Genomic DNA, 12,618 nt, shown 5'->3' with positions numbered 1-12,618 from the left:
TCATCCTGAGAGACATGGGCTGAAAGAAAGACTCACGCTGTTCTCTGTTACCACCATGACTTATTTGGAGTGGAAGAGCCTCAAGGAGATGCCCCACAAACAGATCCTGTCCCAGAGAGCCTCTAAACAGCCAGGAATTGGCCTGTTTCCTATACTGTCTTCAGCCAGTCAGCAGCCCCACACATTGAACCATCACTACTGTCCCTTTAGAAAGGCCTCAAATTGTCATGACCCTATGCTGAGAAGCCCCTGTCCTGTCTCCATCAAGAGAGACCAAGAAGGCCAGCCCAAATCTAGGTCTCCAAAAAATAAAAAGGCCTTGACTTCTGCTCCAGTCCTCCTCTAATTTCACTCAGAACATACCACTCCTGAAAAATATCATAATTGGGAAACTAAGTAAAGTTCAGAGATCTGAGCACTTCCCTAAACTCATAACAAAATGATTTCAGCAGATTACTAAGGTCTCAGGATACAAACAAAACTCATCATACAGAGAAGCTCCTGCTTTCTTCCTCACAGAGCTGTAAAACAACAACAGAAAAGGTATTTTTATGGCTATGGAAAAGGACAATTTTAGAAGGCTATTCATAGAAGAGCAATTTTCAAAATTTGAGTCATGTGTACCGGGTGACAGTCAACCACAGCCCACTGCACAGAATAATGTTGTATACTGTATCCAGTACAAACCTATATAGCCATATGCAGTTTCTTGCCTGTTTTCAGGTGCAAATCCATTGTCCTATTAGAGATGTGGAAATAAGAACAGAACAGCAAAACAAACACTTCACTCCTGTGTCTGCCAGAAGAAACAGGATGAAAGATCTTCACCAAGAACAACCACAGCAAGATCAAGGCTATGACCCACTGAGTTCACAAAAGTTATTGCACTGATGGTGTCAAAGTGCTCCATTGCTGAATGCCTTTGACAGTAAGTGAACGTTTGCTCCCAGTCTTGAACTCCTTACCTTGCACAGTAATCATGTAGTGAACCTAACTGTCCTTATTCTCAGAAAGAAGATTAGCACAATGAATTGGCACAATTTTAAGGCAAAGCTGTGTGGGCTGCCAGAAGAAAGCTGGATCTCTGTCCACACAGACTGCTACAATCTGTCCAAAACTGATGTTCATAAAAATGACACTGAAGTGCAAATCTTTCCAACTGTTGTATGTACAGAAATCAGTGCAACAAGCAACAACAACAACAAAAAACACCCCAAAACTCTTTTTTTCTCTGAATAAATCAAGAGCATATAATCCACTCTCCTCAATTTATATGGAACAGAAGTAAATCCCAAAATAATCCCAAAACAAATTTTATATTACAAATATATTTAACAGATACTATACACTTCAAAACAGATTAGGAGAAGGTAATTTCCACACTTTATTGAAAGAGATAGACAACAAAATTGTGAAAGAAACTTCTACAAATGGAATCACGAAGAAATTCTTGACTCATCTCAAGGCACCAGACTCTCACAAGAGCTGTTCCCACATTTATCTGCAAGGAAACCACTGAGAGATACACAAAAGGCTCTTTCCAATAATCCATCCATGTTTTCTCACTGTAACTTCAGATTCCACAGGTGCTCTGACACTTGATTTCATACAGTGTCATGGGTTGCAGTGGCTGGTGTCTAAGTGTATCCTCTGCTTTAAACAAAAAACCTGCTTTTGCCTTAAAACTTGAAAATTAATTACGCCCTGTGCTTTCGCCAGGCCACTCAGGTGCGATCCTGCCCTTTTCCAGGGATACCACTGTGGGTCAGCAGTGGCAAAAAAAACTTCTGTGTGAGTGGACAGCTGCTCATTGCTGTGGAGACCACACCTGGAAAGATTAAGATTCACAGTTCTCTGCTTGATTTACAAACTAACTTATCAACTAATAAGAATCATGTAGACTGGGGAGAAATATTCTAGCTTCTGTATGCTTAAAATTCTCCTTTTACTATTTTAAATAAAGACTGCTTTGCTAAAGACACCAAAACTAAGTATGACACAGAATAAGATTAGCCTTGATGTGTTTTTGTCACCTTACAAAGACAGTTTAAATCTACTTCTTAATAAGCATTTCTAATCTTCCCAGCTTCTTCAACTTAATTCTCTCTGACAACACAGCGCCTGGTCTCCATGATTTTATGTATTCTTCATCTGGTTGAATAATAGCTGTCAGGAAACAGACAATGATACTTCTTGCTACTTCGGTGATGCTTTGTGGCACTGAAGTACTTGAAGAAAGAGACACAAAGGTTCTTTTCTTTTGCTAAGCTTCAGGAAGCTAATTTTGGGTTTCCAGTTCCTCCTTTCAGAGAGAACATCCAAGCTGATGTGAGGGTGGGTGGGAGCATGCACGATACAGATGGTAGTATATTTAACTATTCTTTCTGCAAGCTGCTTCCTAATGTTCTCCCCTAAAGTAGAAAAGATATGTCAGCTTGTGCCTACTCACCTTTTGCAGACAAAGGTCTACCCCGCAGGCAGCTGAAGCGGTGGCCCACGCAGTGGCTCTGAGTGTAGTCAAGTCCTCTTTCATAAGTTCCAAGCAATTTTTTGGTTTGTTTTTGTTTTGAGTAAAGACAAAAAGCTGTACTATCATTTGGACTCCCTGGATTATTCAGTTTGCAGCTTCCTTCCCATTCTTATTACTACAGGGTTATTCTTCAGACTTCAGCATGCATTGCCAAAGAGCAAATCTTTTCTGCTTAAATGTTAAATGAAATGTTAAAGGAAAACCAGTCCAGGATGAATCTTGAAAAACATGTGAGAGAAAGTGAACAGTGCTACTAGCAACTTTTTTTTTTTTTTTTTTTTTTTAAATATACGATTTTAAAATTATATACTCATAGGTTTGAAAACATTACTTTGTTAAACAAAGCTACAACTGCAATCTGATTGTCTTATGCTAACAATCCTTGTATTTTCTAGGTATTTTTTTTCTTCCATCAGAAACACCTCTATCAGCAGTAATACCAGAAAAGTTCTGTGTTTTTGGGCAAAGACATGCTTATAATGGAACAGACACTGTGGCTGAATATTTTTTAAGAATACTCTGAAGAAGAATATCAATAAATGGGATAAATCCCCTTTGCCCTGAATACTTTCCTAATATTTGGAACAGGAACAAAATAATCGCAGCTGAGTTTACACCTAATCATTCAAAATTGCCAGAGGGAGAAGTACACCATCCATGGTCTAAATAGCAAGTTATGACATCATTCATTGCTCTTATGGTATTCTACTTGAGAGAATACAAATTGTCTTTTGAAAATGAACATTTAGTTATTCTTTCTGGTTATTTCTGGGTTTATAGAGCTCTTTATTGTTATGAAAGCACTTGGATTCTTTTATCACTGAATTCAATTGGGTCACACAGAGAATTAAACAAATGCCCTATTATCTGCATACTTCACAAGCAACATCAGAGACGCACACAAGCACAAAGATGTCTGAAAGCTGATGAGTTTCAGGTATTTGTTCTTGCAACACTATGTTGCAACAACATCTGGGATGGCTCTGCAGGTGGGCACCTCATCAGAGAATAATTACACCTCACCCCACAGCAGCTTCAGTTATTATGCTTGTGTTTAATTGCAAACTGAAAAGATGCACTTAAGCATCACTTAACACTGCAGGTATAGCTAAGAAACAAAGTCATCAGATGCTTACATATAGCAAAACAAGAGCTTTCTGCTCTTTTCTCCCTCAAAAATCATCTGCTCCTGAAAACATCAAAAAGGTTCAACCTAGCTAAATAAAAACAAAGCAAGTGTTTTCCAACATGATACCCCACAGCACAACTGATCTTTGAAACAGCCCAAATTAGTGACCAGCTGCAAAGGTGTTTGGTCTTTCAAACATTTGCTAACAGTCATGTTATGCCCTCCTCTTCCTTCGCTGTACCTTTTGACCCCTTACTGCCAAGACTAAAAACTGTTTTGTGATTTCAAACTACTTTGGATGTCCAAAATTGAACCCTCATTTCTGATATCAAACATTTGCATGGAGTTCATGTGTGATGTAAGAAGGCTTAGATATGAAGTTTGGCGATATCATACACCCTGTTGATTATCAAGAACAATTTCCAAGGGGGAAAGGTGCAGTGAAAAACAAAACAAAACAATCCACACTACCACAGAATCTTTGAAGAGTTGTCTTACCCTGTGATTTTCAGCTCTTTGAAAAAGCAGGAAGAACAGAGAGGCACCCCTGGTGTGTGGGTTAAGATAACTACAAAAGAACTATTCTTACCAAGTTCCTTCAGTAAAATGAAGAGTGCTTTGTTTGCATTTTTTTTTTTTTGCCTCGCTAACCTCACATACTGATGGATAATTTCAAACAGCCAAAATATTTCTTCTAAGAACATTGATTCATACATGTTAAATCCAGATGTTTTTTTAGATTCTTAACAACTATCAACATTTTCTTTAAATACTTGGAAATTGCATTTTATATGATTAAGAGTGCAAATATGTACATAAGGGAAAAGACAGAAAGAGAGTGACTCCATTAAGAACAGTTTAAAGAGGGGTATTTATGGCTCTACCCCTCTCCTACACCCCCCTCCCAGGGTCTACACGCTAAATACAAAACAAAGCACAGAAATACCATAACACTTTCTGCCTAATCAAAGCATTAGCATCACTAATTGGTAGCATTACCATGGCTGGCACTGGTCTAAAGTAAATCTGATGGTTATTTAACAAGAAATGGTATGTAGAATCCCAGCTTTGCACTCAGCACAAAGGCAGTCACATGAAAACTGTAGCTGGGACCTCAACACACAAACATCCATACTACAACTTACTTGCAGTCTGAGAGGTCTTCCGTAGGTTATAGCCATGCAATTTTTCCTCCCTTGCTTTTGGGATCCAAATACATCAGCACGAGTCTCCTTCCCACACTATGGATTCCTGTCTCTGTGCCAAAGGATAACTTAACATCTGTGTCACCCGAAATACAGAGTAAAGCAACCTGTTCTCCTTGTTTTCCTAAGGCTAGGGTCACAGAGGTGGGGAGAAAAGATCCAAGAGAGTTTCCATTAACAATATGAATATTAGCACAGGAACAGCAGAAGAGCTGAAATTCTGTCTACTATTAGAAAGACATTCCAGCAATTTACATAAGGGTAAAGACAATACTTGTGCTTATATAAACAGATTCTGAAAAGAAAAAAGAAAAAATAGTACTAGAAAAAATGTACTCTTTAAAAGACCTTTATTTTGGTTGCGCAGTTACAATTCTGAAGTCCATCTTTGCTTAGATTGTTTCCAAACAACGCTTCATAGTTCACCATGTAAACAGTGCATTCTCTATCAGTCTAGTGTACAAGAACCTTATAAAATACAAATAGACTTTTTTCATCTGTACACTTTCCAGATTAGTTCATCAATATCAATTAAAAATGCAAATAGATTAATTGGCAAAAAAGTGTTTGGTTACATTTTTAATATATTAGTACAAAATGGCACAAAAGAAAAAAAAAGGTCATTTTAAAGGCTACAAGCATCAGAATTCTTAAGCAGTTTGAGTAAGTTCAACTGATTAAGAACTTGTTTTCAAATACCACTGAACTTGGAATTTAACTTGTAATCTTTTCTTCAGATGTATGAAAGACCTCACATACAAGTTTGGATCTGTTCGTGGAAACTGAATCACAGCAGTTTCAGAACAGTAACATTCAAGTGCAGTTAGGAAGCTGGGAATTTCTATTCTTCCCAGTAAATTTAAGATTTCACAGACTAGAGCTTACTTTCATCTAGCCAAGCTCATTGATAAACACTTCAGATGCAAAGATACCAGGCATGTGCACATAACACTTTATTTCTTAATGAAAAATCTCAAAGAAGAAATCCAAATAATTACATCATCCACCCTATCTACTTTTGTAGAGTCTTCCAGGCATAACCAGAGTTAACGCTGGATAGAGATATATGAAGCATCTGAAAGATTAGAGGCAAATTGAAGGCTTAATTTGAAGACTTCAGTTAAAGAGAGTTCACACTAACTTCACATCTATGTCTTAATTTCGAACCACCCATATCAAATGGGCAGGTGGGTGAGAAGGAAGAGAAAAAGACAGAAAGACATTACTAGCTTAAAACTAAATTCCAACTTGTGAATTTATTGCCTCAAGCAACAATTCAGGAGTTTGTTTTGGCAACAACATTTAGCAGTATTTCAGTGATAATTCCATCCCACTCCCCCTTCCTTCAAAACAAGTTATCAAGATTTTGATTAATCTCCTAACCCTTAAAAGGATTTTAAGTTAACGGAACAGTATATAATGCTGACTGGTTTTACTGGTAAGACAGCACTCACGTCCAAGAGAGCAGGCAGTTATGGTATGACTGAGAAAGTTACTTCTCAAGTTAAAACAAAGTCTCATAAAAAAAGTGAGTGTGATGAAGTACAGAAAAACCATCATTTTTACTGAGCTTCACAATGAGCAAACCATTACTGGAGAAGTTTCGTTTCATAACTTAAATATCAATTGCAAAGCTTTCACTAGAGACTTATTTTAGAGAAAACCATAGGATGATTCCAAGAATCAGTGCTCCAATAGCAAGTATACCAATGAGGATGCACATCTTCTTTCGGGATCTTTGCTGCAAGAAAGGAGAAAAAAAAGCTGATTGAAAATTGCATCACAAGGTCAAAAAACAACTCAAATGTTTTTATGGCCCTACTGCTTGTGAAATCTAAATAAACTGTGTCCTCGCAAACAAGTCATATAAAGTTATTCACGGAAAGAATAATCCATGACTTAATTTTCTGGCTGTATTAATCAACAAAAGGATTTTAGTAGTGTTTCCTGGCTCAAATAACAAACTAATGAAAGAGAATGCAGCAACACAATGAATGTATTTGAATAAAACACTAGGGAAAGAAAATATTTGAAAGCAGATGGCCTTGTACACAGGAAAATCAATCTGCACAGTAGAGGAGGTAGAAATGACCTTCTGTGGAAAAAATTTTTTTTTTAAGTGTAGATGTACATACAGAAGCCCCAAAGAACTGCATTTTTAGATTTCTGCAAGATGGACTTTGCATCAACTCAGTTATTTTAAAGTTGTTTTTGTCATGTTTATTACATTCAAATTACTTTTAAAGGAAAACAAAACACAAGATTAAGAGACTTAAGCTTTAAGATGTCATTATAATGCAGTGTAAGTTAGGACCACGTCCAAAACTTTCAGATCTCCCACAGAGGTTTGTAACTTGAGATACCAGAGCAACCCACAACTAGGAACAGATTCTCATCCTTTATCTCAGGCAGCAAGAAAGGAAATAACACACTCTACTAGTGGGTTTTGCAGGCTTTTGCTAGTAGCCAAAGAATAATTACATTCAAATCTTGGCAACCTAGTTCACAGCTCCAGAGGCAGAGCAAAGCTCTGCTCTCCTTTTAGCAAAGATTTATATCACTGCTTATGTTGTTTATCCTGCAGGACTACATCTGTGTCAGTTCCTCACTGGGGCAGTCCAGTCTCTGCCCAGTACCATGCAGACCATCAAGCTTCTTTCTTGTCTTAGATATTGTCTGCTGCTAGTTTTGCTGACTCCTCCCATTTTCAAACTGAGATTTCTGCCCCTTAGCTGTTTGATCACTTTGCTTGCTAGCACTGAACTTTTTATTAGGGTCCCCTTCTTGCTGCCAGATTGTCTCACTTCTACCAGATTATTTCCCTACAACTCTAAATACTTCTGGTTTCTTCCTTTTTCATCCTGGAGCACCTTTTACCAACACCACATTAAAGTCAAACACTTTCTGTGTAACACTACTTAAGCAAGGTAGTGGAATAAAGACATGGACATTTTATCTCCTTATACACTTGATGATCATTTCTACAAGTATAAAGCAGTGGCAATAATGGGGGAAAGAAACAGAGCAGACAATCCTAGCTATGCCCCAACAGCTCTGATCCATGAACACATCCCACAAGGCAAAGGGATAGTGCATACTTCCACAAAAAGGAATTTTAAGAGCACTAACCAAACCTAGTTCTCACTAAGATGCCTAAGCTTCTACCAGCTCTGTCAGAGCACAGATATATTAAATGGTTTTTCAAGTACACAGAACAAAGCTGAGCTTTCTAGCAATGGCAAGTTCAAATCAATCCAACTATACAATCCTTCCTAACACAAGCAAACTCTGCTGAATATTCAGTCTCTGCTGTGAAATGCATGAAACAGGAGCTCATCAAAAACTTGACAACCTTGAAGTTACTCATCCCTTCCTCTTCAAGATGAATCAGCACAAAGGTTTTCAGTTCAACCCCAAAACTGACACCTTCCAAAGAAAATTTTGACTTCTGCTATTTTTGTTTCTTCCTGAATTTTGTCAGTATCAAAATAGCCATCAGTCATACTTAATGGTGGCTTGTGCCAATTACTGCCACTTAGCATACAGTTTGAGGACATGTCCGTCCTCTTTCCCTCCCAATTCTGAGATCAGCATGCAATCCTTCAGACATTTTGTCATTGATTTACCAACCTGGCTACTGTTAATACACATAAGAGGATTAATTTTTTTTTTTTTTTTTTAAATCTAAGGACTAATTTTTTACTAAAGAGGGAAGACTTATTACTAATAGGATTATTTATAGCAAGTGCCAAAAAATTAGAAAGAAGTGGCATTAAAAGGGGCTTTTCATCAAAAAGTTGGAAACTTTGAAATGCACTTTTTGCATCAGAGCACCAACTAACAAAGCTAGACATTCTCAGTTTTGAGATGATTTTGTACAGTAAAAATTGATGCTGGTACAGCATATTCCAAAGACTTCCATACTCTTCTAGTGATCTTTAAAGACTCACTTTTTACCTTTTCTTCTTGAGCTGTTTAAAGAACTCATTTTTGTTTTAAGTAACAGTAAAATTCAAGGTGATCTGAAACAACCTAGACAGTTTTACATGAAACCCAAGGCTTTCGGAACTTGCTCCCCCTGCCCTAGAGTGAACTAGCAATACCATCATAGTCTAGGATACACTTTCAAGAGAGTCTTCAAGACCTGAGAAAACATCAAATTCTGAACTGCTATATTAAATCAGAAAGGACACTTAGACACAACTGGCAGTAGACATTGACATTACCTGGTAGTTTGCTGCTCTTGCCAGCTGCTGGTTTGCTTGTTGCACGTGTACATCAGCACTTTCCACGTTAGCTTCTATGCTATCTGTATTTTAAGAGGAAAGATTTCAAGCTTTGGTTAGTCATAAGCCAACCAAACGTTTGGAATAGTGAAATACACTTGAGAGCAAGTGTGCTACCTGTCCCCTCAAAATGTTGATTTTTTTCATTCACATCCAAAGTTCCATACCATGCATTATGGAAGCTGACCTTCCCTATACATGAGTTCATTTCTGAAATGCCCAGGTGAAGTTCATGTCAGTAAAAATCCCTCTTGCACTCAGCAGGGATGAGCCTTAGAAACTGACCAGAATAGAAACTTCCTCTCAGTAGTCTTCTGCCATTCAACTTGCTACTGACTACTCTTTGCTCAGATTAACAAAAATGACAACTAAGATCTACGAGATCAGAGGAAACAAATACAAAACACCCCAAGAGTCAGGAATAGACTATGAACCCACAATTCCAAAAACTACTGTTACATATTTTATACACCAAAAAAGTACATAATTAAACATACATTTAAACTATACTTCTAAAATTATCTTAATGGATCCCCAGCTACCTCAATCTACCTATTATTAAGTTGTACTTGATTTGCTTTAGCATTGTCACTAGAGGAATTTTTCCAGCAAAACAAATTCTCTGCACCGCTGCTCCTCAGGGACATGAAGTAACTTTTCAGATAATATTTGAGTTGGGCTTACCTATCACATCACCTTGCTCATGAATCATCATTCCTAAGTCTTTAAAAATTTCGTTGATGTCCATAATATCAGACTGCAAGCAAACAATCATAACGTTATTTGACAGAGCATAACAAGATATCTGTAAACGTATCTAAAAATACTACTCATTTTCCTCCTGAATAATACACTCTTCATCCTGCAAGAAAAGGAGAACTTTTAATATTAATCTGGAAGACTTTTTTGTACTATGAGACAAAGTTTATTAAAATCAAACTAATTGAAGATGACTGTGCACGCGGCACAATTCACATCACTTCAAAAACAGGATCCATCACTGCTGAAGGCTCTTCTACACACAGGCTTGTCTCAGTTTAAGTGACAGGGCAGGTTCATGCCAACTTAGCTTAATAGATACCAATTTAAACAAAATGAATAAAAAAATATATGTACAAAGTGTTTTGCACTAGTTTTAGGAAACACACTGAACACACCTAAAAGCTACAAAATTTACAGACGTGGCATTTATAATATGAAGCCCAGTCACTGGATCAGGATCACACTACCCTACTACTGTTTGGTTGCAATGAAGTTATACATGTCACATTGCCACTGCATGTATGATCTCAACTAATAACTGATAAATACTTAGTTCATTGCACGTGCAACATAAGGATGGCAAGGGAGAAATTATCACAACAGCATCTTTGTTATTGATGGCAGAGATGTGGATTCCAGGTTGGCTGGAAAAGCTCACTTTGTCTTCACAGAAGTCTCCTGATGTCAGTATTTTATCACATGATGTTGGTATATTTACAACTCAATGTTAAATGCTTTTAATTTTTTGATGAACCCTTAATTACAGAAGTTTGAATAAAACAGTGCATCTCTATTTCCAAAAGAAGTATTCAGAAAAAAAAAAAAGAAAATACTCTTACAAAATGAAGAAGCTGAATGATTGGGAATAGCTGGGTAGGAAGGTGCAACCTTGCTTCAATTTATTTTAAAAAAATTAAGAAACAAATAATTGTCAACTTTTTCCTCAGAATATTTTCTTATTCCTCAATGAAATCATCTGAGATTAAACACATCAAAACATGGCTTTAACACATTAAATTTCTAACGTATATTTAACATATCACGTAAAGACATTATTTGTAGAGTTGAAGAAAAAACTACCCACAAACAATTCCTAGACCCCCAGGATTTATGGTAATATAAAGCATATATTTTTTTTAAGCATTAAGAGTATACTCTGAAATCTGCTGTGTAACTCTTTACACCTACCTCAAGCTGCCTAATGGAAGATTCCCTCTCCTCAATAAGACGGAGATCATCCTCTGTAATTTCTTCATCTTGCACTTGTGCTTGAGGTTGACTGTCAAAGAAAACCAACCAAAGCCAGAATTGAACAGTTACCATAAGAAATAAATTCGAATATGAAGAATAAGGTGACAGCCAAACACGTATGGCACAAAGTTTATCAGTTAACAAAGCACACATTTTTAGCCTTGCATATCTAGCCAAGAGAGAAGACCTAAGAATGCTATCTTTGATACAGGAAGCTGCTGCTATAGCAATCTGCACATAGCATTGAGCGAGCTCTTTGGAAATTCCGTGTAAGGACAAAGTTTCATCTGAATTATGAAGTGCAGAGTTTAAACAGGCAAAAATAGGCTAACCAATATCAACAAAATCTGAGACTGAGATGCAGTTCTTGTGAGACTGAAAATAACAGGAGATCCCAGAAAACAGTGGATCAATCACAGCTTAACCGCTTTACACTATACACAGGTTGGACTGTGCTTACCTAAGTTTGGGTGTCCCACAGCCCAGATATGGACTTGGGTCAGCTTAAGAAGATGATTGAGGTGTAGGAAAAAAAAAAAAAGAGGGAGACAATGTGAAATGCTTGATTTTCGTCCCATCTATCCCACTAAAAAGGCTCTTTTTCACTATTTCACTATGGAGGGAAGCTGACAAAAAAACAGCAACTCTTTCCTGTAAGCAATTTGTTTTTTTAAATTCTGAACTAGGTTAAGTTTTAATAAGAAATTCAGCCTACCTGTCCCAGGAAACGAGAGTTCCTTCTTTGTAGCTGTCTTCAGGAGCACCACCCTACGTGATCGGTGTATGGAGAAAAAAAAATAAGGTAAAAATATCATGGACCAGAAAGGAGCACTGTCAGCACTTCTATAACGAGTAAATATTACAAGGCTTATAAGAAGTCAACTTCAAACTGAAACATGACTTAACATGTTTGCTCCTTGATTTTGCTTTTGCATGCATAAAGTTGAAATACACACAAAAACATTCAGCTCACTAAATGCCTGTTAAAATTTACAAGTACAGTGACATATATTTGGCACAGAATAAAAAGGCAAAACTGACATGCTAACATCTCAACCTTCTCAGCACTTCTCCACATCAATACCGCATAGGTACCTGGCGAACGATTCTTCCTGGTAGAAAAAAGTCCTCATTTCTAAATGCCCAGAAAAAGTATTTCAAGATCACTAAAAACTGCTTTTGTAAGATTAGTGTACAAACTCAGGTGCATTCTGTGCCTTTAGGTGACAAAGAAAAGAAAAAAAACAAAAACAAACAAACAAACAAAAAACAGCTTTCAGGAGTTTTCATTACAATGTAATTCAGCCTTAACTATAAAATGAACTGTTAAATTCAGCTGTGCATGGAAGTAAGCAAAGAAAGCCACTACGCTCATAATCATATTTCACACATTCTGCAACATTTGGACTCAGATATAAGCTCTTGTAAAAAGCATTACAAAGGCATGTTTGACAC

General features: G+C 37.1%; 1 protein-coding gene across 1 annotated transcript in view; it reads right to left on the bottom strand.

The window, feature by feature from the left end:
• Window positions 1-5,183: 5,183 nt before the first annotated feature.
• STX7 (syntaxin 7) overlaps window positions 5,184-12,618 on the bottom strand; it is a 32,041-nt gene continuing 24,606 nt past the window's right edge. Inside the window, exons 6-10 of the mRNA XM_031610599.2 lie at window positions 11,879-11,931; window positions 11,101-11,191; window positions 9,835-9,907; window positions 9,091-9,173; window positions 5,184-6,605 (exon numbers count right to left, since the gene is read on the bottom strand). Coding sequence (XP_031466459.1) covers window positions 6,513-6,605; window positions 9,091-9,173; window positions 9,835-9,907; window positions 11,101-11,191; window positions 11,879-11,931 — 393 coding nt within the window. The 3' untranslated portion in view covers window positions 5,184-6,512. The remainder of the gene's footprint in view (window positions 6,606-9,090; window positions 9,174-9,834; window positions 9,908-11,100; window positions 11,192-11,878; window positions 11,932-12,618) is intronic.

Source organism: Phasianus colchicus, chromosome 2, assembly GCF_987193195.1.
Source record: "Phasianus colchicus chromosome 2, bPhaCol1.hap1.1, whole genome shotgun sequence".
In the NCBI taxonomy this organism is placed as follows: domain Eukaryota; kingdom Metazoa; phylum Chordata; class Aves; order Galliformes; family Phasianidae; genus Phasianus; species Phasianus colchicus.
The sequence above is the reverse complement of the archived record's forward strand: the minus strand, read 5'-3'. Positions and strand labels throughout refer to the sequence as shown.